This window comes from Syngnathus leptorhynchus, chromosome 2 (genome assembly GCF_054491065.1).
Source record: "Syngnathus leptorhynchus isolate UIUO chromosome 2, UIUO_Slep, whole genome shotgun sequence".
NCBI classification, from domain to species: Eukaryota; Metazoa; Chordata; class Actinopteri; order Syngnathiformes; family Syngnathidae; genus Syngnathus; species Syngnathus leptorhynchus.
This window is the reverse complement of record NC_141196.1, coordinates 14213859-14240006: the sequence shown is the minus strand read 5'-3', so window position 1 is coordinate 14240006 and position 26148 is coordinate 14213859. Positions and strand designations below refer to the sequence as shown.

Below are 26148 nucleotides of genomic sequence, written 5' to 3'. Positions count from 1 at the left end.
CATCTACGGTTGTGGCTCCAGTAGGTCCAGTGGAGGCCTTCAGGTGTGCACTGGTGTCAGTCTTGTCTGCTTAGTTCATTCAGTATACCGTCAAAGCTGGCCGGCCGGCCTCTTCGGGCCGAATTTTCTAAACCGTTTTGCTGCCACCTTAAGTATCAGCGAGGCAATTGCATTGTTCTAAAAAACACAGGAATCAACCCAAAAGTGTTTGTTTGACATTATTCATATTTATTGAGAAAACACGATACTGCAAGAGACCAAAATACCACAATCATTTCTATGTACAGTACAAAAAAAATGTCTTCCCCCTTCACTTTTTACAGTACAATTTTGCTGATACATATTAATTTTTATTATTGACAATGAATAACACACCCACTAGAAACTGTACAATGCAAAAATAACAGACTCATTTGGACCAATGATGGAGGAAAACAAATCAATTTTTCAAAGCATCTTTTCAAAGCATGTAATTTATGAATGGCAAATAAATACATTAGTTAGCGATTGGTACACATGAGATGTAAATAAATGTTGGGTAAGGACCGGCATAGAGAAGAAAGGCAGAGGACTGATACAGTCATGTGCGTTCACCTCTCTTGGAGAGTGAGGACGTTGAGGCCGGAACCGAGCGAGCACCCTGTTGAAGAGCTCACCGTTATGACACACGTTCGAGGCTCAGAGCTTTTTGTTGGAGCTACTGCTTGCGTTGCTGCTCTCGTGGTAGCAGGAGAAGAAGGGGTGCTGGAGCGCTTTATCCAATGTGATGCGCTTAGCTGGATCGTACTCCATTAACTTCTCCAGAAGGTCGAATAGCTGCTGGTGGTCTGCGCTTTGAGACACCATGTAACGCTATAGGAAAGATAGGACAAAGCTTTCAGAATAAATCAGCATATTTTGCTTTCATAAGATGAAATATCAGTAAGCCCAGTAGATGTGAAAAGATGACGGGTGACAATGCCCGTAGAATTTAGCCCCTTCTGTAGTTTCTTTTATGTTGTTTATGTCTTTGTCCCTGGAAGGAAACAAAACTTGACTGCTTGTGGCAGCATACATTGTCTTCTCATTCTCACCCTGAGCGGCTTGCAATGTTTCCTGACGTATCGGCCACCGGAGCTGTCAACATCCCAGTCCAGCTTGTTGTGGTGGAGATAGCGCTGTTTCCTGCACAATAATAACATTCCCCATGGTTACAGATGGCAACACAAGGGTTTCGAATGGCTTGGCTCCAAAAGCTGCCCCCAACCTGGTTTTCTGAAGGAAATGCGGAGGAATCGGACCCAGGACCCTCTCCATCATAGCGAGGTGTTCCTTGCTGTCATGCGTCTGAAGGTAAAAACAGAAAGTGATAAATGCTTTGGACAGATACTCTCCACTTTTGCAGCCCACACAGGCGCACACACCTGGAAGAGGGTTGACCCAAGGTAGTATTCGATGAGGATGCAGCCAATGCTCCAGATGTCACAGGAATGGTCCCAGCCAAGGTCTGAAAGACAAAATGTACAGTCCACTCAACAAGAAGCAGCCACTAAATAACTTGTAGCATTTTTTTAAACAGACCACCTACCTAAAATGACTTCGGGAGCGCGGTAATGACGTGTGGAAACAACCGATGTGTGATGCTCATGTTCATAAGTAGCGTTTCCAAAATCTACTATTTTTATATCAGGTCTCTTCAAACTCCGTTCATCTCGTTTCTTGGAATGATAATACACATGTGCTGATCAAAGTGCTCGCATTCAATGTGAATCCCACTCAATCTTAAATACAATTGCATCTACTTTTACCTACCTTTGATGGATTGTAATCCATATCATATTCTGAATTAATAAAAAGAATATTCTCAGGCTTCAGGTCTGTGTGGGTCAACTTATTATTATGCAGAACTGTAAAGAGGCAAACAAAAGGCATTAGTCAAATAAATACATCACAAAATAGATCGTCGTGTCATCGTCAACTCACATCTAACAGCGCGAATAATCTGATGGGCCATTTTCCGGATGTGCTCAATGGGGAAAGGTACGAAGTTGTTCTCCTTGAGAAAATCGTAGGTACTGAGGCCCAGCAACTCAAAGGCGATGCAGATGTGACCGTGGTAGTCAAACCAGTCCAGCATGTGAACGCAAGCGCTATTGGGAGAGGTCATGTCAAGGTGTGTCAATGTTGGCAACAATTAGTATGGCGTGCAGCCGCTTACTATTTGCTCTGAGAATCGAGGGATTTGAGATGTTCAAGCACAGCGACCTCAGACTTTGCTGCGTCGCGGTAGCGATCAATGTTTTTTATGATCTTCAGAGCCACTCGAGCTCCTTTGCTGCAAGACAGAAGGAAGGAAATCATTCAAATCTGCAGGGAAAGTAGAGTGGCTGACAAGCAAGTCCTGTTGATTCTTACTTTAGGTGATCAAGGCATTCGACAACCTTTCCAAAGGCACCCTCTCCAAGAGTACACACTATCTCATCTACACAAAATAGAGAATGAATGTTAGATACAAAGCAGTGGTAGGTCAAGCGCTGCCGTTTGGCAGCTTCACTGAACTAAAATAGCTACACTAGTGTAAGAGGCTTTGACAGTAGTTGTCATGAAAAAAATTATGTTTAATGTTACACGAGAAGTAGCAAACCAAAAAGTTACTTCTAACGCAAACATGTATTATCTAAATCATATTTAGAAATAAAGACCAGACAAGAGTGTGAAAGAAAAAAATGTGAACAGTAGGAAAAAAAGGTGTATATTCTATACATCTCGCTTTCAGCATGTCTCCATTGTGATAGATGAGGTGACCCTCGTCATCATCCTCAACACTCCGGGATCTTTTCCTGCTCCTGCGCCGATGGCTCCTCCTCTGCATCGGAACCGCCGCAATCCGCCATCACATCAATAACCCATCAGTCAGCCAGCCAGCCGGCACCAGGCCACCACAACGCGACATCGTCATTCATTCAAGCAGGCCGAAGGGGGAGATGTAGGGGTGGATAGTTTCGGCCCGTTCAGTAACACCGCCAGGCGATTGGACGGAGCAGCAAATTCAAATTCAGCCCCATCGAGAAATTGGGCGCCAGCCACCACATAGTGTGTGTTACAGAAGAAAAACATGGCAACAAGATTTTCAGATGAGACGTTCTCAGAGTAGTGCAGAAAAAAAAAACTGAAGTGACAAGTCTTTTGTTACATGAATCATTTTGCAACTCTTGCATAACTGTGTCATTCATTAGATTTCATAACAGCACTCATGTTATATCCTTTTTCTCAACAATAATCTTTCTAAGCCGTTATGTTCCTACTTTTGATTATGATTTAAAAAAATGGTATATGCATGTCAGATTGGCTAAGTAAAAGTTCTAATGACCCTTTTGATGGTTTGTGATACACAGTGCAGAGGAAAGGAAAAGGGGTTACTCATACCGAGGACGACCTGTAGCGAGAGTGGCTCCGCCTGTGCCTTCTGTCTCTGTGTCTGCTTCGTCTGCTTCTTCGACTGCGCCCGCTCCGCCCACTGCGCCCGGATGATTTGCTGTAATGGTGCCAATCACGGTCTCTGTCCTTAAAGGTGTAGTCACGGCTGTCCTCTCCGCAGGCCACATCCAAATTGCGCTCCCAAGTCTCCCTGTCCCGCGAGTCCACACTGTGGTTCAAGCTTCGGTTCTCCAGGTAGAACCTACAAAATAGCCAAAATATCAGCAGTGCCATAAAAAAATAAAAATCAATTTCACTAATATTTTCATTTTTTCCTTAATATACCTAATGTGTTCCTCTATGAATGCCAGACATAATTATAGGTAGAATTAAATGCTGTTCTCAGCATTTTTTCATAAATAACGCATAGCAGACCCCTGCCTTCCATTTTTCTGTATATCATCTTTTTTATACATCAGATGCAGTCAATACTGAGCTTTCGTGTGTGTGTGTGTGTGTGTGTGTGTGTGTGTGTGTGTGTGTTTCTTAAAGGAGCGTGCTGCTCATTTTGTGCTCATAAAAAAATGAAAAGAAAATGCTTGGTATGCATCTGCGCAGTGACACGCCTGAATGTCTGCTCTGTTTTTTTTTCAGTATTCACGCACACCCCGGACTGAAACTACCAAGTGAACATTTACCAACAACACATTTATTTTACCCGTCATTAGTCTTGTGGTATCGATGAGTTCTTCTGTACTTGTTTTCTCGTTCGCTGCTGTGCGAATCCCGGGCCTTTCGTTTGCGATACTCCATTCTTTCTTCCCAGCTGTACTCGTCAATCCAGACACCCGGAGAGTATACACGTGTACAATAGCGCATCTAAACAAGATTGCAGAAAAGAAATCCACGGTGATCGCTACAATGCAGCAAATGCACCAAATGTACACATTCAAACAACGGTAAATGCTAACTCCGCCGCGATGCTTTGGATGTGGAAATATCACTTACTGAAGATATATGCAAGTTTGCAGCTGGAGTTTAAATTTAATGAAACGACAATTGTTTCAGAATATTTAAAAAATCCATGCAACATCGATTTCCGAAAGGCGTTAAGTATTTATGAGCGTTAACATTAAAGTAGCTAAAGTACCTAGCAGCCAAGTAGGCCCTGCCATCGAGGCGTCGAAGATAAAAGCTAACTGGCTAAATTTAGCCGTCGCAATTTGGAATAAACCCTAATGCTTCCAAACAGCCATTTTTTCAATTATTTATCAATTAACCTTACCTCACTTGATATACAAGTAGACCACGGCGCTTTACTTTAAGCGTACTAGAAACAAAACTTAATAAAATTTGAAAAATATATTCGACGTCTCTCTCTCAAAGATGGCGAATGCTGCGAATCCTCACCGAATGGCCGATGAGACCACCCCCTCCTTCCGTCATGCACAACAGACACGCCCACGATAACCTTATATTGTGATGTTCCGAGTTTAAACTTACAGGCACCTAATATTCCACATTGTCCCAATTTCAATTAAAAATAAGTTATTTGAATTACTATAAGTTAATATGTTTTAGTTTTTTATTTTCACTATAACAGTTTATAGTACATTTCTTTTGGACTAGCTCAACTAAATGTGCGGATTGGGAGACAAATTTCAGGGCAAAGTCCAAAAATCGTTCGCATTGCCTTGTGGGTAAAAAATGTCAGCGCCCTGTTTGACAGTAATGAAACACTACCCCGTGTCACGTTGAGATGCCCATATCTTACTCTTTAGCTTCCTGATCTTAGTTGAATGTCTTCAAATAACTTGGACCATGTCAGAATACGTCGAAAAGGACAGCGTTGCTGGTAAGAGACTTTCACGAGCGGCGATCGCCGAATTGCTGGCAAAGAACTTCGACAAGCTTCCCGACATTGACCAAAAGCTCTTCCTGTACGGGCCCATGTATCTGGGAGGAAACGGAGGACTTGCTGGCCTGATCGCCAACAGCTTGTACCGGCGAGCCTTGAACGTCACTCAGGCGCCCATCAGCTCCAGCCTTCCGATGGCCGCACTTCCCTTTATGACGACGTATTTCCTTTACAACGCCACGGTGTCAAGCCCTCTCTTGTCTGGTGACCTCAATTGCCCCACCTGCGCGCTCATGAGGGGCGCACTGGTGGGTGTGATCGGCGGCGCAGTGTACCCCATAATCCTGGCTTTACCTGTCAACATCGGCCTTGCGTCCAGATACAACACGGCGCCATTGCCGGAGAAGGGAAACGTCCTCCGGTACTGGATGGACCTCTCCAGACCGATTTTAAGGAAGATGAGGGCAGTGATTCTCCTCCAGGCCTTTTTCGGTACTTTCCTTGGCTCCAGGCACTTTGAAAGCTACCACACACTGGCCAAGATCACTTTCGGTCCGCACACAGAGGAACTAAATAACTAGAATGTGAAAAAAAAATAAACTGCCTATTGACCTAAGATCAATTCTTGTGGAGTATGATTAGTTTTTACTGTATATAAATTAGGCATGATTTAATTTCATCTGATCACTGCCCTACTTCAACCTTCAGGTGTGGTTGCTTACTTCACCTGTGTTAGTGTACATAAATAAACGTGCTAACTGCTTATGAGTTAATATGCCAATGATAAAATACAAAATTTGGGACAAGCGGTATAGAAAATGGATAGATGATACATTGATATTACTTGGATGCGTTTTTGGGTTTAATTTGTTAGATCAGCATCATTTTGTTTCATGGAATCACTGATTTGTAAAGTCATCACTGAGATTTGATGAATCAACTTCAGGGATGAAAAAGCAGCGACATGGAGGAATGAGAATCATGGAGTATTATCGATGATGCAAAGGGTTAGAAGCAAAAGATCTGTAGGAAAGATTTGTGATGAATGTTTTGTGCCAGCCCAAAAAACAAGTCTACTTTTTTATCCTTTGTAAATGAGTTGAATCAAAAGCCTACTTTTAATTTTACCGTGTGTCCATACTTTTACTGAGCATGTGTGCTTTTTCAAAAATATTTAGTTATTTTGGGTGTTAGTAGACCAGAATAAAAAATGTTTAATTCATATACTGATGAGTGATGACACAGCCATCATAAGATATGCAACAAGACAAAAGTTATGAAGTGTTATACTGTTTGGAATAAAACTGTTCAACAAATGACCGACGTGTAATAGGCAAACGGTATTTGAGACTTTCCTATTCAAACGCACAAGATCACCAAAACATACAAACCGGTAAAGTCTCAGCATGTTGCAGAGTTAAAAAGTAGCGGTGCAAATAAAGATCAGTTAAACAACTGAGCATGGCTTACTTTATTAAAGGTTTTAAGGAACACACATTTTGCAGCGATGCTGGAATCATGAAGGTTTCACTTTGACCCAAATAAAGGAAAACACTGGTGCATCCCATTCTTAAAACGCACTCTTGCTAAGACGAATGTGGTGGATGTTGTGTATCGGTGATTGTCATCAAAATCACATGACAGATGTCAGCAAAACCAATCTTAGGTTGGACGCCACATCTGTGGTTGTCATAACCGATATGTGAAGTATGGATGAGGAGCAGAGTTATTAGATTTACAGGAAAATTATGAGGAGAAAATATTGACATCAAGCCTATACTAATGAAGAGGTTGGTTTTAAAATGCTTCTAATTACACTGGTTCCGCTTACTTTCCTATTAGGACATCCTTACAAAGAGTTCCAAAAAGCACGAGAAAAGGGTCAAAAACAATCACACCACACATAAGATGGACCTGATGGCACGATCGTCCTTTGTTCCTTAACACTCTCCTTCATTAGCATAACACTACGCATCATCACTACAGCTTGTGGTAGTGGTCACAAGGTGAACTCGCCTAAAGCCTCTCTACGAAATAACCCACTCGAACATGCCATATCACTTCATATGAAACAAAATACAATAAAAACAATACATCTGTAAGCACAGAAATCTCCATAAATATAAGACAACTGAACATCAGTCAAGAGAAAAGACTTCCTGAGGAGCAGAAAGGTGGGGTCTGAATGTACACACTTGCCTAAGCATTCATGGCAACGACACATCTGATAGGAGTAAACACTTTAGCAACAGCACATATTAGCCCCACCTGCAAAATAAAATACAATAAATAATCATAAAAAAAAGACAAATAAGAATTTCCAGTCATTCTTATCATAGGCAATCTCAATTGACATTGGATGCTTCATGTCGACACTACGCACGCACGCAGGCACACACACACACTTCAAATACTTCCCAAGCCTCACAGACACACACACACACACACACAGCAATTCCTTCACTACAGTAGACCAACATTATAAAACTCAACAGCTGATATGGGCAAACCAGCGCCCTTCACATCATGGAAAATGTCATTACAGTACATTACAATGCAAGGAAAACGTCAAATAAAATAGCTATTGTGATTTTAGACCTAAGAGGGGGAGAAAAAGAGAGCAAAGCAAATACCAAAACGGCGACAACATCAGTAGGAATTTGTTGTTATAAAGTGGTTTTCCCTGTAACTGCACACTCCGTGGTAGTAAACAAACACGTCTTCACAGAGTACATAGACATCCTCATCATGGTATTATATCATAATTTGTTCAGTAGCTTCATTATTTTCACATCTTTTTTTCCCTTCATTACACCATATTCTTGATGAATCCTGTTCACCATCCTTTTTTTTTTTTAGTTATCTTTTCTTGATAGAAAACACCTAAGTACCAGCTTGGTTCCTTCTCAGTTCATTATAGTGCAATGAGAACATGCGCGCCCTCGCTGGTGAGAGGATCAGCTGCCATCAGTGCCTCATGTCTTTCCTAGAACGTTTGACCTGGGTGGGAGAACAGAGATGGTGAATGACAGGTTCTTGCCTATCTCTGCTCCTTGACCATGCACACACAGTCGCTATCTAACAGGTCAATTCACAATCTTGTTTGACTTTCGGCTTAGAATGACCCCTGAGAGATTTGTCTATATCAAATCACAAATTACATTAAAAACATATATATATATTTTTTTACTTTTTATTTCCCTCAAATGTCAAATTTGACTGACAATTACCTGAGAGCTTTCCACCTGTCCTTTTCCACCTGGTTCTCTGGACTCTCACTCTCATAGGATGCAAGGTAGAGTCCTGGGGAAAAAGCAGTTTACTCAACAATAGAATTTTGAAACATTTAAGATATTATTACATTAATACCACACTGACATTGTTAATAAAATCTGAGCATTATTATCTTCAAAAGGCAGAATTTAGAGGGGAGGCCATTGCTCTCCCTCATCAGATTTTTGAGGTGTCCCCAATGCTGTGGCCCGAAGGGAAAAACAAGTGCACGAGACACTCACCATCCTCACTGAAGATGGGGGCGGTGTGGAGGTAATGTAGAATGGCCTGATCCTCCTCAAATGGACACTCCACCTGCTTCCAGATCATGAATTCCCCAACTTGCCTGCCCAGCTCCACAAATTTCTAAAATAACAGTCAGAAATAGAATAGAAAGACAATGTTTTTTGCTTTGCTGTTGGATGGTCACAATAAAATAATAAAATAAAAGTATCTCACCTCAAAATTAACATGGCCGTTGGGAAGTCGATTGGCGCATCCTTCATTCAGAAAGTAAATATCTTTAATGAGAAGACTGAAGAAGGGGATCACAATCTGAGGTGGGGAAACAAAAGTGAGGGCAAAGCAAGCGAAAGAGCGAGCGAAGCCCAGAGACAACATGGACGCCTACCTTTTCTCTGTTACTGCTAGCCGTCCGAGAACGATGGGCGGCACCCCTCAGAGCGGTCCTGTAGTTGTAAAAGTTGCCTGTAGGATCCATTTGATGCTATCAAGGGAAAGCGCAAGACTGTCAACTTCAGATTAGAACCTGCTGTGGCAGTAGTAGCAAACAAATGAAAAAAATGGGCAAGCAATTGTCATTCCCAGAGGCATAGTCTATTAAAATCAATTAATCATTAGGACACATCTTACTGTGTGGTGTATTATGGTGTTGGTAAATGGCTGTACAGAATTTCTTACCTCCAAAATAAAGAATTTAGCAGTCTTGGCCTTGCCCCAGGTCTTCTTCAGTCTTGACACAGGACTCATGTTCATACCGGCTAACGAGGGGCGGGAGACATTTTAATTATTAATGCGATGCCTTGTAATTCAATCAAGCATGAGATTAGTGGACTCACAGATGATGGCCATGAGCGAGTTGAAGTTTCCGATGTTGAAACACTCTCTGGCCACATCGATAAAAAACTCTATCACCAGGGCCCTCTGCTTCTTTTTTGCAGGCTGCAATAGGCAATGAACAATCATATGGAGACAAATCGATCGGTCTGTTCATTATTGTGTGGAATCTCTCACTAAGCTTTTATTTCACTAAAGGTCAGACGCCTGGCTAGTCCATGAGTTTAGTGCCAAAGAAGATCCAAGGAAGCCAATAGTAACTACTGTAGATATAAAGAGCTGAAATCTGAGCATAGTAAAGGTATTAAAAAAAAAAACATTCTGCTAAGATACTAATAAATACAGGGATTAGTCTCGCATAGAGGATGAGTGCATACTAAAAGTAACCGCTAGAGGGTAGTCACGATTCGTAACAAACCTATTTTAATTGAATGGGTTTCAAAAAATGAAGCAGATCTATCAAACAAAATGTACACATACAGTTGTTGATATTACATTGTTTCGAATTACGCAATTTAAAACATGAAATCAAAACTTTAATGTCCACCAAAAGACAGTTTCTCTTCAATATTATTCACAAATCTGTCTAAATCTGTGTTAGTAAGCACTATAGGTGTGAGCGGAATCAGCAAAATACTGATTTGACAGCATGATTATTGCAAATGTACCTTTGGCTGCCCACAACACAATGCCACTCTAAAATGTTATTCTTTTTCTCCATAAGTGCACCCATTTCCACTACTCACCATGCAGATCTCAGTTGCAACCAGATAACACAGCCTGTTGAACCATCTGACATATGCCTCAAGGTTGGAGGTTTTCTTCTGGTCACTGAAACATGATTGTTGCTGATGTGCACACACACGTACATATACAAACAAATACAAGTGAGTAACGGAAATACTTCCAGGGGGAATTGATCCGATGGTAATTAGCTTCCTGTCTACAGGATGACCCCCTGTGCGAACGTAAATGACAAAGGCAGCAGCAGGCTGAAAGCAGCGGTAACACGATCGATAGCGTGAGGAAGACCGTATGGCACTTTGGAGATGGCAAGCTAATGAGAAAGTGAACCCCGACATTTTTCAACAATGGCATTGCGCTTGTTTTTACCTTCCTTAACATAAGTCAATGCAAACAGCCACACATACATGACTAAAATAAAAATATGCATGCATTTTTTCTGGACAGTTAAATTTAACTAAAAATATTCAAATGGGACTTCTGAAAACCTACCCGGGTTCCATCCAGAGGGTTTTTCTGAACGAAAGCTTGAACAAACTCCTCCGGTCCAATATGACTCAAATGTTCCTGAAAAACACACAAACAAATGCTTATTTTCATTTCAGTAATGAAAGTCGATCAAAAGGACGTCACCACACATGGACAGAACTCACAGGAATTACATTTCCTCAAAATGGGGACGCAATATTCTCGTCTATTAAGATAATATTGCAAGTATTGTATTCATCTGACCTACTGTCAACTTGTGCAGCCATCAAACTACAACTTATGTTGCATACACCAAATTTACAAAGCTTGCAGTTAAGGTCCTAAAGGAAACAAATGCAAATCATTTGAATGTTAAGTTTGAGCGTGCGGAATCTTTGTTTGGCATGTTCTAGGGGCGGAAGTGGGAGAGTGTGAAGCTGTCACATCACATACAATCACTGCAGTTTATCCACGTAGTTTGCTGCCTCAGGCGCATGACTTGACTTGTGGGGTGATGTCAGCACTCAGACACGGGTGTACACGCTTATACAAACACAACCACCCACATCACATACATAGACACACACACATGGACTGAAGGGACTGTGCACGCAATCAGTAGTGTTCTTTTGCCATGTACTTTGCCTCACTGCATTTGTCTGTTGACTGCAAAATGGAGTGCAGTACTTTGCCACCACCAACAGAGGTGCTGTCGAGCAGAGTGAACCTTAACCTCACAGCTGCAAGACTGACGTGGCATCCACTCACTGTTTGCTCTAACATAAAAGTAGTGCTTGATTGCCATTTGGATGTGCAATAATGGAGCCCAACTATTTTCACTTCTTCTTTCCCACGCATCCCTTCATCTAGTACGTTCCTCACCTACTGGCATATTGATATTATCTCCAACCTTGGCCTCCTCTCTCCAATCTCCCACCAGCCGTTTTTCCTTGCTATCATCTCATTTCCTGACCTCCGTCCGACCCTCCTCCCTTCCTCCCTCCCTCCATCCCCCACTTCAGCTCCCCTCCCTCACCAGTTCCACGTGGGTGAGCTGCTGTGCCAGGGTGTAAGGGTCATTGCAGATGGAGAGCATGTCCTTCTGGATGGGCGGGGGCTTGGTCTTGAAGGCCACGAGCTTGTCGGAGATGTAGGAGGCATTGAGGGAGACCTTGATGATGCTCTCCTCCCCCTGACTCATCAAGGCCAGCCTTTGGCTCAGCTTCTGCAGCACCTGGTTTAAGGTTTTCCAGTAAGCCTGAATAGAAGAAGAATGAGAGGCGAGATCAGTCAGTAAGTCTTAATTAAGGACAATGCATATTTTAGCAGTCGCTTCTCCATCTGCACCAAGGAGTATCATGGCCACCCAGGAAATTAAATCAATACTATTAGAATAAAGTCCACTAGAAAAAGTATTAGAAAGGAAAGCTATTAGGAAAAATACGTTTGAAAGATCATAAAACAAAAAATTTTAGTATTACAAACTTATTGTATTTTAATTTATATTATGAATGGGGAGAAGTAATCATTTAACAAAAAATACAGTTATAATATCAAAAGCAAAAGTAGCTGCATAAAGATGAGGATCTTGTGGTCAACACCATCATCAGTTTGATCTGTTTCAAGTGGTTGTACAAATGTGATGCATCAAAACAAAATCAAATTTTTTGGGTTGCTATATACTGTACCTTGTACATTTGCATATTAAATATACTATTAAACATTTTTCTTCTAGTACGCGCATGCTTGGTGTTTGTTTTTTGTTTTTTTTCACCATGGCTCCAATATATCTTTAATTGCTATTCTACTGCAAAATCATTATCATTCTATTGCAAAACGAGTCATATTTGTAAAGTGGTCAACTCTATGCATTTCCACCCAAAAATTGTCAATGATGTAACTCGCAGACATTTCAAATATTTTCTGAAAATGTGATTCACTCCATGATTTTCCACACATGCAATTGCAGCCATGCGGTGAGTAAGTGTTTCGCTTTGCTCCTCCCTCCAAATTCTGGTCACAGAGGCCGCGAGGTCAGTGTGCCTCACGAATGAATGACCCCCCCCCCACACACACACACAGGCTGTAAATAGCAACACATTCATCACTGCCTGCCCTTCCCTTCTTTCTGCCCTCAAATCTTCTTCCTCCATCTTGCCTGCTCTTTTGCTAAGATCCCTTCTCCTCTTCTACCTTTCCCCTCTGCTGTCCGTATCCCATCCCCCCGAGTTCTCGGCCCATACATCCATCCATCCATCCATCCATCCTACCAGGCTGCACATCCAACTGTCCTTCTTTCCTCACAGCCCTGCTGTACAAAGATTGCGTAACACTGTGATGTGGCTACTCAACCTCACGCTGACACAGTGGTAGTGATTTAGCAGAATTTCTCTCCCCATCACTGCATTTCACATGACAGCTATATAGCATCTTATGTAATGATGGCCACAGATACGTAACTTGCTTGGAGTGCAGAGTCACTCCCAAACAAAGAGGAAATAAATATGGACTGACCTCATCGCAGGGAGCGATCCTGTGAATGATGTCTTTAAGGAGTCCAACCATCTTCTCCTCCTTAAAATCAGAGGGGAACGTCTCCGTCCACTCTGTGAGCAGCTGCAAGATCTTTGGACCAAACCTACGCACTTTGGCCTGTTGTTGAATGAGAACAATCATAAAGCGGTCATATACGTGCATGCAGAGAAGAGGAAGGATGTGCATTATGAAGTGCCGTGTGGTTTTAAGTGTGCTGCAGTGCTTACCGTATCAAGTGGGCTCTGGTCCAGCTGCTGCTGCTTGATGCACAGCTCACAAACGCGGGCCAGCAGCTCCGCAGGAGGGATGAACAGACGGGCGCTCAGCAGGAACGTAAACACATACGCTTTCTGTCAAAGGACAGAAGGAGACATTAGTTCACGTGTCAACAAAACATTTCATCTGTAAAGTGAATGACCTCATGGTTTGGACTCCGCATATCGCAGTTCATCATCCATGCCACTGTGACCATTGGGATTTTTATTTTGCAATATAAAGATAAGTCTACATTTAGTGCACGCCTTCGGAGTGGTAGCACGTCGTGCCACAACATGCAAGCCAGAAATGAAGTTTACTGGAGGAGAGGCAGCGTAATAAACAGCACATAGAGAACGTCCTTGCACTTTGACACAGTAGCTATTTTTTTTTTTTTTACATTTGTTGTTCCCGTAGATTAGATCAGATTAGTTTGTTTGTGTTGCTGCTTTGTTCTTTGAAGGTTTTTTCATGACCATAACATTGAAGCGAATTTCTGGAAGCCCCCTTATGGTTTTTGCCCTTGATTTGCAATAAAACAAAATGACATTATTTGGTTGAGTTTTTATAATGTAAACGCCATCTGGGAATGACAAATACACAGAACTGACCGAGTGAGTTGTCTTTTCAGTTCCAGTGATTTGATATTCCCCCATTTCTTGAAAACAGGAGTGAGAACAAACGCTAATACTGTGTACAATAATAAAGTGTACAAAAGTATATAAAAAAAAAAGTGTATATAAAAGTGTGTAACAAGTGTATTGCGACAAGATCTATATTTAGACTTTAGGACTAAAAAGAAAGTTTTGCATTTTCAGCAGATGGGCGAGCTAATAATCACAACCGCCCTGGCAGCATTTCTACGATAACTGATGCACTGATAGTAAGGAAAGTGATGTCGCAGGGGATATTTTTCACTTTCAATTGTAAAATAAAATGTATTCTCACATTTTTCTCTTGATAAGCAATGCACGAACGAATACAAAAGTAGGAAGTGCAAAATTTGGTGCTGATCCAAGTTAAGATTATTCTGCTTCGTATTGGAGGTCAGCGCTTTACAAAGAGTCATTTAAGTGCCCTTTACCTCAGGGTAGTAGTCAGCAGTAGGCACGAGATTCTGGATGAGGGTTTCCAGTGAGGCAGAGCTGATGGGGGGCCCATCAGCCAGGCAAGCTGCTGGCCCCTGGCCCTCCTGTGCAGCCTCCTCCTCCTCCTCAGGCTCAGCGCAGGCCAGATGGGGGCTGAAGCCACTAGGAGTGGTGAACATTGTGCCTGAGCACACAGTCTGGGGCATTCCTAAGTGGAATAGAACAAAACACACATAAAAATATATTGTCAGCAAAAAAAAAAAAAGACAATGAGGATGGAGAGTTAGCTAAAAAGAAAACAACACTGTCATGTAGGAGGGGAGGGGTACAGAACAGAATGATGCTCTGTGTTAGCACCTCTATTTATCCTCCCAGCGCACTTTTCACTTTTGTCGTCATTGCGGGACAGAGGGTACCCCCCGCCCCGACAGCTGTGCCGTCTCCCACATGACAGAAGAACCAATAAAAATATGGGTCACTCAGTCGCCAAGGAAACCAGCTGTAAAACGAGTGCGTGGCCTCCATTTCCATCCTGTATGTCTTTCACTGTACAAAAGCTTTGCGGTTTCGCGCTTTAAAAATTCAACATGTTGCTTCCCTCACTGGGCTGACACTGCATCTGAGCACTCGGCGAACTGTTGTGTAAGATGAGACATGTGCACGGGTACGATACAAACAGATGCTCTCATGTTCCTCAAGGTACAGTTGTTGTCAGGAAAAAAAAAAAAAGCAAGCTGAGAGAAAGATCGAAAGCAACATGTCATGTTATACAGGTGAATGCCTATTCTCGCTCAAGTTAGCGAGAGGGCGGGCCACGCAAACGACATTGCCTTCCAAAAAAAGAAAATACTGTTTTTTGTATTTTCTTAGGTCTAATAATAGTGACTGAATTGTATTCATATATCAGCTTTTGCAATAATGATGATTCTATTGAAGAAAAGCATTGGATTGGATTTTCTTAGGTCTAATAATAGTGACTGAATTGTATTCATATACCAGCTTTTGCAATAATGATGATTCTATTGAACAAAAGCATTGCAATGAATTTTTTTTTTTTATGCAAAATGATTCAAGTGTTTAAAATTATATTGCTACATCTAAATGGCAGCTTCCGCTACAGTTAAATTATCTGAGACAATTGGTGACGGTAAGAGCTGCTGTTTTGGTTAGCAAAGCAGTTGAAGCTCGCAGTTAACTGATTAAAGCTTGTGTGAAGGAGCGCATAAGGTTTTTACAAACTGAAGATTGACAGTTCATTGTTTCTTTGAGCAAAATACAAAACTGAGGTGATTGTGCAAGATAAAAATCACTCAAGGAAATGACGATACCGATCAATTAAGCACGCCCTCTGTTACTGGAAGAAACTTGAGAATGGCATTTTTTCATGCATGGGTGACCTTCGACCTCCCCCCCGGGTGTCTGGGTTAGGTCAACCCCTCACTGGCACACATGTCTCGAGTTTCCTGTGAGAATGGCTCCGTTTCTCTTTGTTTAGCGGCTCCCTCCCTATTTCTTCTGAACAGGAGAACCTCTTCATGCATGTGTACACACCTCGACCCAAACACACATAGACTGGCAAACAAAAGGCTAGGGGGATGGGTGGTCTTACTGCCTTTCTGCAACCTGACAAAAAGATGTCCAGCTTCATGCCCATAGCTTCTAGAATATTAGACATCTTAAAGAAGATTATTAGATACGTTGACTTATTTTGTGCCGTTAGACTTAAAGTTGGAAAAAAACTCTAACTAGGTCCCTATCTCGTGTTTCTCTCTCAAAATGTGATGTGTCACGATCTAAATTAGTTGGTGGTGTCCCTATAGTAACCTCCGTTGGACTGCATTACCACAGAGATGTGGCCTGATAAATGAAGGGAAAAAATTGGGAGAAACTCGTCTGTGCAATAGATTAGGCCAGAAATTCTTTTTTCTTTTAAATATCCAGCATCCATAAATCATTCCATGTATGCAAACCTTGACAGATAAAATCTTTTTTTTTTTTTTTTGAGTGAGATTTATTCTTCGACCTCACACTGTCAAAGACTTCCTGTATCATTTGAGATAAAGTATTCTCTATTTACTACTTACCAACCTGCCTGCTTGTGATTGGTCATTGCATCATAGCCCTCCTGCAGCAACTATATCTCAAAGTGTGTTTGCTCAGGCAGACACTAAACCAGTCATCAATGTCTGCACCTAAATGACACATCAGGTCACGCTGTATGTCTACAAGCACTACAAGACGAGTAACAAAAAAAAAAAAATGGATTCAATCATTCATTTGGCTACGTTAACATAGTTAATTTGTCACTAACATGGGAGTGTTTGAGAGCAAATCAAAGAGTGACAATCCTTGAAAATAAATGTCAATAAATAGTTTGGGAGGTTGATAGAAGTTATTGGGATTTCCCAAGGCACACTCGCGCATGTGTGCTGACTTCTGCCACAAGATTTCACGAGTGAGACAGTCTCGGCTTCTGGTTTTGCGGCGATTCCAAATTTGAATGGCAGTTCCACGATGTGGAAACAATGTAAATTGTAGCTGATCAAAATACACAGAAGCTTTCATTCAGGCAAAAAATAGATTTGTGAGTGAGATGCTTACCAAAGAAGAGAAATACAGTACACATTACAATACTTGACCATATTTATAATTTCATATTTACATGAAATAGCAAAGCTTGTGGTGAAAATATATGCAAGTGACATACGTACGTACTTTCAAATACTAAATGAGAGCAAACTCTGGCTTTCAATATAGCCTCATTTTTTCATCTTTATTCTCGCCCATGTCCTCTTTTGTAACTCAAGTCGTCCTTAATTGACACACCATCTTTTTAGGAATCATAAGGTACAACATATTGGCACCGTCGGAACGGGCTCGAAACAGGTCGCATCGCAAACTGGTGCTAAGGCATACATTCAAAGTGTGTTTTGGTAACCTAAAATGCATTTGTAGCATTTTGAGTTTTTTTTTTTTTTTTTTTTTTAATGGTCCCTCCATATCTCAGATTTTCACTTATTTGCAGGGGAAGTCTGGAACGTATCTCTAAACTCTATTTCAACTTTTGACAACATTATTATTCTTTGACTATCCTGCTTTTGAAAGTTTATTTCCGATTTGACCAAGATATCAAGCGTAGAGACACTACTCTCTCTCCGTGGCTGTCACTTTGTATTAACGCTGCATGAAAATGCACACAAAAATCCGCAGCTAAGAACAAGTGAGTGTGGTACTCTGACCGCAAAACCACAGCAGCCCTGCTCTCGGTCTAGACTGAGAGCGTCATTGTCCAAGCCGTGCATGGGAGCGTGCATGTGTCGTCTAAGCTTCAGTGGGGCTGTTATCTTGGCCATCGGGGGGGGGGATCCGCTTGCTTTGTTCGAATTTGATTAACACAATGGCACTGTCTGGAGTCATTTATTTTATCAGCACCTTTTGCAGTCTGTCTAGTTGTGTGTTGGTGTGTCTAGCTGTGAGTGAGTAGAGCGGAGGTGTGTCACCGTGGTGTGGATGGAACAATGGCCTAAAACCTGAAGCCGTCACACAGATTAACAGCATAGTTTTCGTCTTTGGTTGCGTAGTCATCGGTGAAACCTGTTTCACTGGATAGAACTAGCACTACACACACATACACACACCTGTGTGTGTACGTGTGTGTAAGGAGTAACTAGGTTAAAAGGCAGCAGACAAGAGGCTTAGTCAGTCCCAATCAAATTGCAATCTGACCTTTGTCCTTACAGAGTCAGTAAAATGGTGGTCGAAGGACTGACTCTGTACTATCCATTATCACATTATGGTGTTTTTCTTGTAAAAAAAAAATTGAAGGCTACATATTGGCTTTATCTGCAATGGGGAATTTTGGGAGATTGTAAAAGAGAATTCTAAGGTCATCGTATTTATAATCACACAGAAACCACAACGATGATAGTCAGGCAGAAATTCCAAAGATAATTTACACAAAAAGAACATGCCAGAAACAATATCATTCACACACATGGGATTAGTCGATAAATCAAAGGTTAAGAATTCTGATTATTGTGCAGATTTTACTGTTAATTAACTGTGCCGGTAATCAATTAGGGCAAACTGGAGTGCAAATTACTGTCCCATGACTAATTTCTCATAAGTGTTGCAGAGGATTCAAAATAAGGAAATAACGCTTACTGGCTTCATAGACGTGTCAGTTTCATAACACTTGACTATAAAAAACAAATGTCATATACACCTTCCTCTTTCCTTTTATCAGCTGTGGAAACGACTTCCTGAAAAGCTGCACAATATCATATACGCTCTCAATAATTGTGTCCCACCTCATCATTGATCTTCAATTGTCACATTCGCACATGGCTGGATGTGATTTCTTCCATAGATGACTTTATAGAAAACAGAATGTCAAAAGTTCCGTAAGGGGCACATCATGAGATTTAAAGGGTTCTTGACATGTTTTGCTTCTGCGGATACTTCCTTGTTCACGCATGGGATAAGTTTAGCCGTAAGAAAAGGGGCAAACCGGGAAAAAAGTGTCTCTGCCTACACAAATTTAGCACCCACGTGATGGCTCCTTTAACACATGGCATTGTCCTCTATTTTGGGAGCGTGCTCTAAAAACGTGCTTCCTTGTGTCATTTTGGTCCTGACACTGTCCCTACTTGCAACTCCAGTCTTGCTCCATCTGCACGCCTCTCCATTCATTTCCCAGTCAACATTCTGCTTTCCTATTGGGAGGCTTTTGTACCCCAAAGTGGCTAGACTGAATGGCGATGTACACATGCAACACTAAACATGTAATAGAGCACCCTTATGTTCATTCAGCTCACCATTGTGGTTTGTGGTGTGTGTTTGTTTGAGGAGGAGCGAAAGCCACAAACAAACGAGTTCATTGTGCCTTGAAGAAAAAATAAACTTGCATGCACACTTGCACCCACGCTGCAACCCCACATAGGATTGAGTTACCGCAGAGGCATTTCTGCCCCACCTCCCCACACACACTCATTCTCCTCTCAGGCTTGGACACATGTTAGGGAACTCCAACTCATCAGGGACACCCTCCCAGCGTCCCTTTATTGTCATGTTTATTGTCATGTGACTCAAAGTAGGCAGGTCAACATGAGGCACCTGTTCCACAGCCACCGACTATCCATCTGACCGCAAAGACCACTGGGAATTGTCCTCCACACCCCCCCACCAAGCCATCCTCATTCTTGAGCGAGTTTGGACACAGTTGTGCGCAAGCATATGGGAGGGTCATGTGTACGGGCTTGTACGAAAGGCCTGAAAAAGTTGCGAGTGTAACTTAGTCACACCTTCACTGTAAGTGAAACCATCTGTGCTACTATTCAGCTGGAGAGGAGGAGGGGGGGGATACAGTATATCTTTTAGACACTATGCAAAGGCAGGCTGCATGGCTTGAAAAGGTACAGGACAATGTTGTCCAAACGATCCCCATTCATTAAAAATGAATGAAAACCCTGTAATGTATACTCCTGCTGGCCGGGACGGTAGTTGGCAATGGTTCTTTAAGACTGAATGAAGATCTAAAAGCATATCAATCACATCATGTTTGACTAAATGGATTGTACAAAGATGCTGTTCTTGCTCAAATTTTCAGCATCACCCCCTGAATGAATGCGAGTCCCTGTGGCAAAGAAACATAAAGCAATAAAAACTGTGAGTGCACAGTTTTCATGGCATTGATGTTTGTCGCAATCAGCAGCGACTTTCCCTCCGTGCGATCCTCTTATAGTCCTTTCACTCAAAATGAAAGAAAAAGAAAAGTAGCGCACGTTGAATAGCCATCGAAACTTTGACTGCTGGAATCTTGTCTGTTTTTGCTTCGCTTTTGGTGGTACTGCCGCTGCTGTTTTGCTCTTGCTGGTGTCACCAACATGGAAACACAACAAAACCCAGCTGGTCTCTGCAATTTTTTTGTTCCTCTCTGTAATTTTATGTTTTTGTAAAGCGCTTTGTTACCGCAAAAGCCTTTGTGATAGTGCCATCTAAATAAAGATGCATTGTGTTGTAATTAGCAGGGCCATGACTAATTCTGTTGTCGAAAGCGCAACAAGTGGAGACAGGTTGTCTTTCAATTGAATTTATGTTCATTGGCGCAAGTAGAAAAATATATAATACTTGAAATACTAATAATAATGTGAGCATAATAATACTTGTACCTTTATCCTAACCATTTAAGACATGATTTTACTAAAAGTCAATACGAAGCAAATCGACAACTGTCAGCACAAAACCGAGAAACACACCACACTGTGGATTTTATGAAGCGTTCCATCCACCCTTATTATTTTGCAATTCTTTTTTTGGTTAAGTGTTATTAATTTTTTATTTCGTTGCAGTTTTCCAGCATTATTACGCAGTTGACAATGTCAAGTAAACAAATGGCCAAAACCAGACTGCATTCCGTTCCTTGTCAATTACGCTTCACTGGACTGAAGGTGAAAAAGACAAGTGATCAGCCTAAGTCTTAGGCTGATCACTTAGGCCCTAAGATAAAGCTTACCATTATCCAACTTGACAACACCACTTGAAAACCACTCTACGTGTAAAAAAAAATAAAAATACATTGTTTGACCCCCTTTTTTGATGGGCTGTATAATGACACTCGAAAATGAATTGAGTGTCTGACATTTTATGTGCATCTTATTTACACATAATTGAAGCCGAGATGAGGTATTGGCTTGGCGGTGACAAAGCTTATCTGTGAGTGTCCTAAATCTGCCATTCAAATAGGCATAAATCTTTAAAACGGAGTCACGTATTCTTCCAAATATTCCAATCTGCAACTATCCCTGAAAGCAACATAAGATAAAATAGGGGATTTTTTTTCCCTCTATAAATATCAACATTTCATCCCATTTAAGAGCTAGTGAACGGAAGAACGAAGAAACAAAAACAAGGGCAAACGCTGAAAAACATGCATGCATAATACCTCAAAGTCTGTGTAGGTTTCATCTTAAAGAGCCTACGCATGTACACACGGACAAACCTGTGCATTATGCTAGCATGACGCTCACAGATGCAAATCTAATCATCAGACGTCTACCGGAATCATCACGGCTGTCTCTTCTTGTACAGATGAGATATCTATCTGCTCATTACGACTCTACTACGGGCAGATGCCGAGCACCGTATCCCGACTGATGTATGACGTTGATGTGTAATTAGCGTTGGGGGAATGCACAATCTGCTCTGATTGTAATTCTTGTCCGAATATGATTAAGGAAAGCGCAATCATTAGTTGGCTCGACCCAAGAAATCAATATATGAGATGTAGAAAGATGCTTGGGTGAGGGGAATAATAAAAGATCAAATCCAGTCGGATGCAATCATATTGCATTGCTTTTTCAATCCGGCCCAATGCATGTGCGTCAATTGCAATGCGGCGGCAGCAATGGTCGCTCTGACTATGTGAAGCGTTTCCATGGAGTCAAGGCTCCTGTTGGGAGGTAATTAGATGCCTGTTGAATTACCCACTGTGCCTCCTCACACACATACGTACATCTCTCCTTGTATTCCATCAGAATTCCTCTTTGTCCTTGCTTTTTGACCCTATATCGAGGCACACCAGTTTTTTTGATTCTCCTCATCAAGTTCAGCCATCTGATGAAATCATGTGAGCTCTGCCAGGTGCACCATCAAAACATTCTGTCCTCCTTTCTAATCATCAGTCCATTTTCTATGCCACTTATCCTGTTCAGGGCCACAGTGGGCTGGAGACGTCCAGCTGACTTCAGGCCATCAGTCAATCAAATGTAGAATGGAGCGGGAAGTGACACAATGCTGCCCGATTGACCCCGCCCCCACCGCCCCCGGGGAATTGCAAGTTAAATGCTTTTTTTGTCATTGCTACTCCAAAGCCACATAGGATAACTGATAACCGGTTGTAAAATAAATAATGCTGTTTAAAAAAAATGTGTATAATGATGTGCATACATGCACAAAAAGTGTCCTTAATATATATTTAATTTTTAATAATACATTTTTCAATGCATGTATAAAATGTTCATTCCAAATCCACCTAAAAATATTAGGCATACTCACGTAGTATAGGGCAATATAAGACCCAATGCAACTAAACTAACTAAAAATTTAAACCGCAACTAAAAATTTTGAAAAGCATGGGGTCGTTATCAGCATTTCATGAAGACGTGTTTGTGAGGGGGGGAGGTACACTCAAATTGTTTTTTTGTTGTTGGTTTTTTTGAATAAAGTTTTCCCATCCCTGCGCTACATACTGTGATTTGTCAAACAGAGGTATTTCCCCATTTAGCAGAACCACTTGTAAGATGTTTTGATAATGAGGTGAAAATGCACACTGGGCATTTTTTTATTTGATTTTTCACTATTTATAAAGAATGAAGTTCCTTTTCTTATTGCAAAACTTCCTCGCAGGAGACCTCCTGAAAAGGTTTCAGTTCCTATCAGACATACACGATTTGGTATTGAGACACTACCATGATAGCTACATGAAGTGAAAATGAAAGGATGGACGTTGTTTAAAAAACAAAACAATACAAGAAACTCTTGCCTCTTGTCACTCGTCATTATTGCGTCCCACTCTCCAGGCATAATCGATGTTGTTTCCCTCTCAGACACTTTATTAGTGAGGCAACAGAGCCAGGCCGCATCAAAACAACAGAACTGATAGTTTGTATTGTATGCTCGAGATTTTTATATAGCACAGCGACAAAAATCTGAATATTGCACAGCACTAATTGGAAATATGGAATTGTATTAATTCATCCATTTGTCATTACCACTTGTCCTCATTAGGGATAAACTGAGCCTATTCCTTCTGCCTTTTGGGCAAGAGGCAAAGAACACCCTGGACTACTCTCCAGCCAATCACAGCATGACAGATTAATTAATTGATTAAAAGGATTCCCAAGATCCTTTGGGATTGTATCAATTCCCGGCATATGCTCTTTCCTATATTGCTGTTTTGATTGCTCTGCCTCAAGGCCATGATGGAATCATCTCATGTCTGTGGAATAGACAATTGGAATTCCTGCACCGACGCACACGCACGAGCCTCGGCTCTCGTACGCCGCGCAGGGCCATAAACCTTGCGTCGGCGATAAAGCTGTCATTGCAAACGTACGACCGTGTCTCCCGCCCCGTCGCCCTGCCCCGGACAGTGAAAGAGTCGCTGCCCTCTTCTTGCACTGAGAGGCCTTCAAATTTGCAGACCCGCCTCACAGTCTCATTAACGGCAACACATCTGGTGTTCTCTCCTCGTCGAAGTCAAGTTGCAAGGATCAACATTTTGCTGCCTCTGTCTGTATGTACCTGCACACTTGCAATATTTTGACAGACCATCATAGAGACCAATACAGTAAAATCAAATGATTCAAAAATATAGATCTATTTGTTGTCCTACTAAGACCAGTAGCCTATTCACATTTTAAAGTGATCACATCTACAACATTAATAGGAAATCACAATGTCCCATCACTAGTGAGCTACTTTTACCATGATAAATTGGCAGCAACCAAGTCTCCCACTAGCCTATGTTAAGTAGTAAAAGTCATAAACATTGTCTAGATTTGTTTCAAAAACACGACATTAATATAAGACAAAAAAATAAAAAGAGCTGAGTGTGCCTTCTTGTGCCAACTAGTTCATGTGATGTTTGGAAACTCAAACCCTTGTGTTCTAAATAATCACTTACAATTATGTTGAAGCCTTGATTGCTTTTCTGTCCGATCACTAAAATATATTACATGTGCACTAAGATGTACCAGCCTCTCCTAAGAGTGAGCTTAACTACTCTATTATTCTTTTTAAATTGTACAACAATGGCAAGTTGCGGAAAGCTGCAAAGCCTAAATTGAATGTAGTTTTAATTAATAGAGTTGTGATCAAGTCATCACGACTGCTGTGAAAAGGTCATTAGCTCGCAGTTCAGATGACATGCAGTTCCGAGGACGACAACGACACAGCCAACATAGCTATGAGTAAAGTCACATTTGTGAGTGAGGTATTCAAAGCGGGAGGAAGCTTCAAAGTTGCACAAACGTGATGAGAAGCACTGAAAGGTTGAGAGGAGCTGAGGGCGTGGGAACGATGCACGCAAGTGGCTGGCTTGACTGGTAATATCAGCAAAAACCCGAGTTGGACTTGCTCCCCACCTAACCTGTTTGTGACAGAGCTCGCCTCGCACTTGTGCACCTTGCAGTAAGCTGCCAAAGACAGATAACAAATCCTCTTCGGCTTGCTTTGCCAAGCTGCTACATCAGTCAGCCTGAGGCAAAAAAAAAAAAACTGCTTTAGTGCACCGTTCAGATTTTTTTTAAATTTCCTACCGTATAGAATGAATCCCACCTTTGCATCTGTTCAACTTGATACCAAACATGCAATTTACACCTGCACAAGCCAAAATGCAAAGATGCCAATGATCTTGCTCATTCATTCTCGGATGATTATTGTTGGTGCCGGGGAAATCTATCATCCCGAGAAGTGTTTCTAACCCTTGATATTTTAATCCCATCAATATACAACAATGGGCATGCATCAAATATCTCTGTCAACAAAAATTACTCATTTGTTAGCCCTTAAAGTGCAACGATAACATTGATTAACAAATTAATCAATAATGATTTCTAACCGTTAATTGTTTTAAGACAGCTTTTTTTGAATCCAAAATTTTCCCACCCCTTGGATTTTCAGCTTCTCAACAGTAATACATATTTTTTTTAATTTAGGTTTTGTATTGGCTCTCATGCGTGCGCAGGTGTGCCTTCTGTTCTACGCACCAATCTTACAAAAAAGAACATTTCCACTCTCACTCAGCAGCGTGACGATTCATGAACGATCGATGCTCATCATTTTTCTCGTAACACACTCAAATACTGAACTGTCACATGGTCACCAATTAAAGGCGCTTAAGACGTTCACACACGCACACACTCGCGCCAAGCATCGTTGAAGTGCAATTGAAAATTGCCATGGTCAGGTTTCCATAGAGGAAACGTACTGACCGAGGGCGTGGACTAATACAATTACGTTCATAAGGATAATGTAAAGAGTGTTCTTACCACCACTACACTGCAAGCCCCATTCTTGATCCGACGTGTTGCTATCCGATGTAAATACGAGGGGGACTTCCAGATATCACCCCTGATTTGACGTTCACGCAGCAGCACGATCACACTCCAAAAAGACAGCGCAGCGCAGCGCAGCGTGCGTAAATGATGTACAAGAAGAAAATGTTCCTCTGGAGTGGAGCAGACGCAATCCTGTCAGGTGGGGAGGACAAACACTGGAGACAATCTGACAAGGTGTCAAAGTGGCTTCCCAAAGGCGTGGCGTCCGTCCTGCTCCGCGTTGAGACGAGACACGATGGAGATTATCAACACGTCCACAGTGCAGGAGATCAGGCACCAGAGGAGTGAAGTACTCGCAGTCATCAAGCGAGCAGAATAACACGCTATACATCCG

At 41.7% G+C, this 26148-nt stretch overlaps 3 protein-coding genes across 7 annotated transcripts; 1 reads left to right on the top strand and 2 right to left on the bottom strand.

The window, feature by feature from the left end:
- Positions 1-207: 207 nt before the first annotated feature.
- LOC147060905 (dual specificity protein kinase CLK4-like) lies at positions 208-5748 on the bottom strand. 5 transcript variants are annotated; one of them, XM_085939417.1, is made up of 13 exons: positions 5609-5748; positions 4115-4275; positions 3406-3658; positions 2743-2845; positions 2395-2461; positions 2198-2314; positions 1963-2129; positions 1792-1886; positions 1568-1697; positions 1404-1486; positions 1247-1326; positions 1074-1164; positions 208-852 (listed from the first exon to the last, which is right to left on the bottom strand). In XM_085939417.1, the coding sequence occupies exons 2-13, from the start codon at positions 4273-4275 to the stop codon at positions 679-681; spliced, it is 1521 nt and encodes a 506-aa protein (XP_085795543.1). In that variant the 5' UTR covers positions 5609-5748; the 3' UTR covers positions 208-678. The 5 variants fall into 5 exon arrangements, with proteins under 5 accessions (XP_085795543.1, XP_085795528.1, XP_085795512.1 ...); XM_085939402.1 differs by lacking the exon at positions 5609-5748 and adding an exon at positions 5171-5396; XM_085939386.1 differs by lacking the exon at positions 5609-5748 and adding an exon at positions 4807-4908.
- Positions 5046-6801, top strand: tmem126a (transmembrane protein 126A). Its single transcript, XM_085939443.1, has one exon. It carries the CDS (start codon positions 5218-5220, stop codon positions 5833-5835), a length of 618 nt encoding a protein of 205 aa, XP_085795569.1. The 5' UTR covers positions 5046-5217; the 3' UTR covers positions 5836-6801.
- LOC147060903 (ras-GEF domain-containing family member 1C-like) lies at positions 6628-26127 on the bottom strand. Its single transcript, XM_085939430.1, has 14 exons — positions 25746-26127; positions 14691-14902; positions 13579-13701; positions 13331-13468; positions 11853-12074; positions 10841-10915; positions 10351-10452; positions 9607-9709; positions 9449-9528; positions 9159-9254; positions 8987-9082; positions 8770-8893; positions 8485-8557; positions 6628-8254 (listed from the first exon to the last, which is right to left on the bottom strand). Exons 2-14 carry the CDS (start codon positions 14898-14900, stop codon positions 8230-8232), a joined length of 1467 nt encoding a protein of 488 aa, XP_085795556.1. The 5' UTR covers positions 14901-14902; positions 25746-26127; the 3' UTR covers positions 6628-8229.
- Between the last annotated feature and the right edge of the window lie 21 nt (positions 26128-26148).

Excerpts from the sequence above, each read along its gene's own strand:
- tmem126a (XM_085939443.1), top strand. The coding sequence starts at position 5,218 with ATGTCAGAATACGTCGAAAAGGACAGCGTTGCTGGTAAGAGACTTTCA.
- LOC147060903 (XM_085939430.1), bottom strand. The coding sequence starts at position 14,900 with ATGCCCCAGACTGTGTGCTCAGGCACAATGTTCACCACTCCTAGTGGC. Across the intron at positions 10,453-10,840 it reads ACCCTCTGGATGGAACCCGG|CAACAATCATGTTTCAGTGA; the intron begins GTAGGTTTTCAG and ends TGTGCACATCAG. Across the intron at positions 8,894-8,986 it reads ACGGCCATGTTAATTTTGAG|AAATTTGTGGAGCTGGGCAG; the intron begins GTGAGATACTTT and ends CTGTTATTTTAG.
- LOC147060905 (XM_085939386.1), bottom strand. The coding sequence starts at position 4,842 with ATGACGGAAGGAGGGGGTGGTCTCATCGGCCATTCG. Across the intron at positions 2,846-3,405 it reads CTCGCTACAGGTCGTCCTCG|AGGAGGAGCCATCGGCGCAG; the intron begins GTATGAGTAACC and ends GTTCCGATGCAG. Across the intron at positions 1,487-1,567 it reads CGCTCCCGAAGTCATTTTAG|ACCTTGGCTGGGACCATTCC; the intron begins GTAGGTGGTCTG and ends TTTGTCTTTCAG.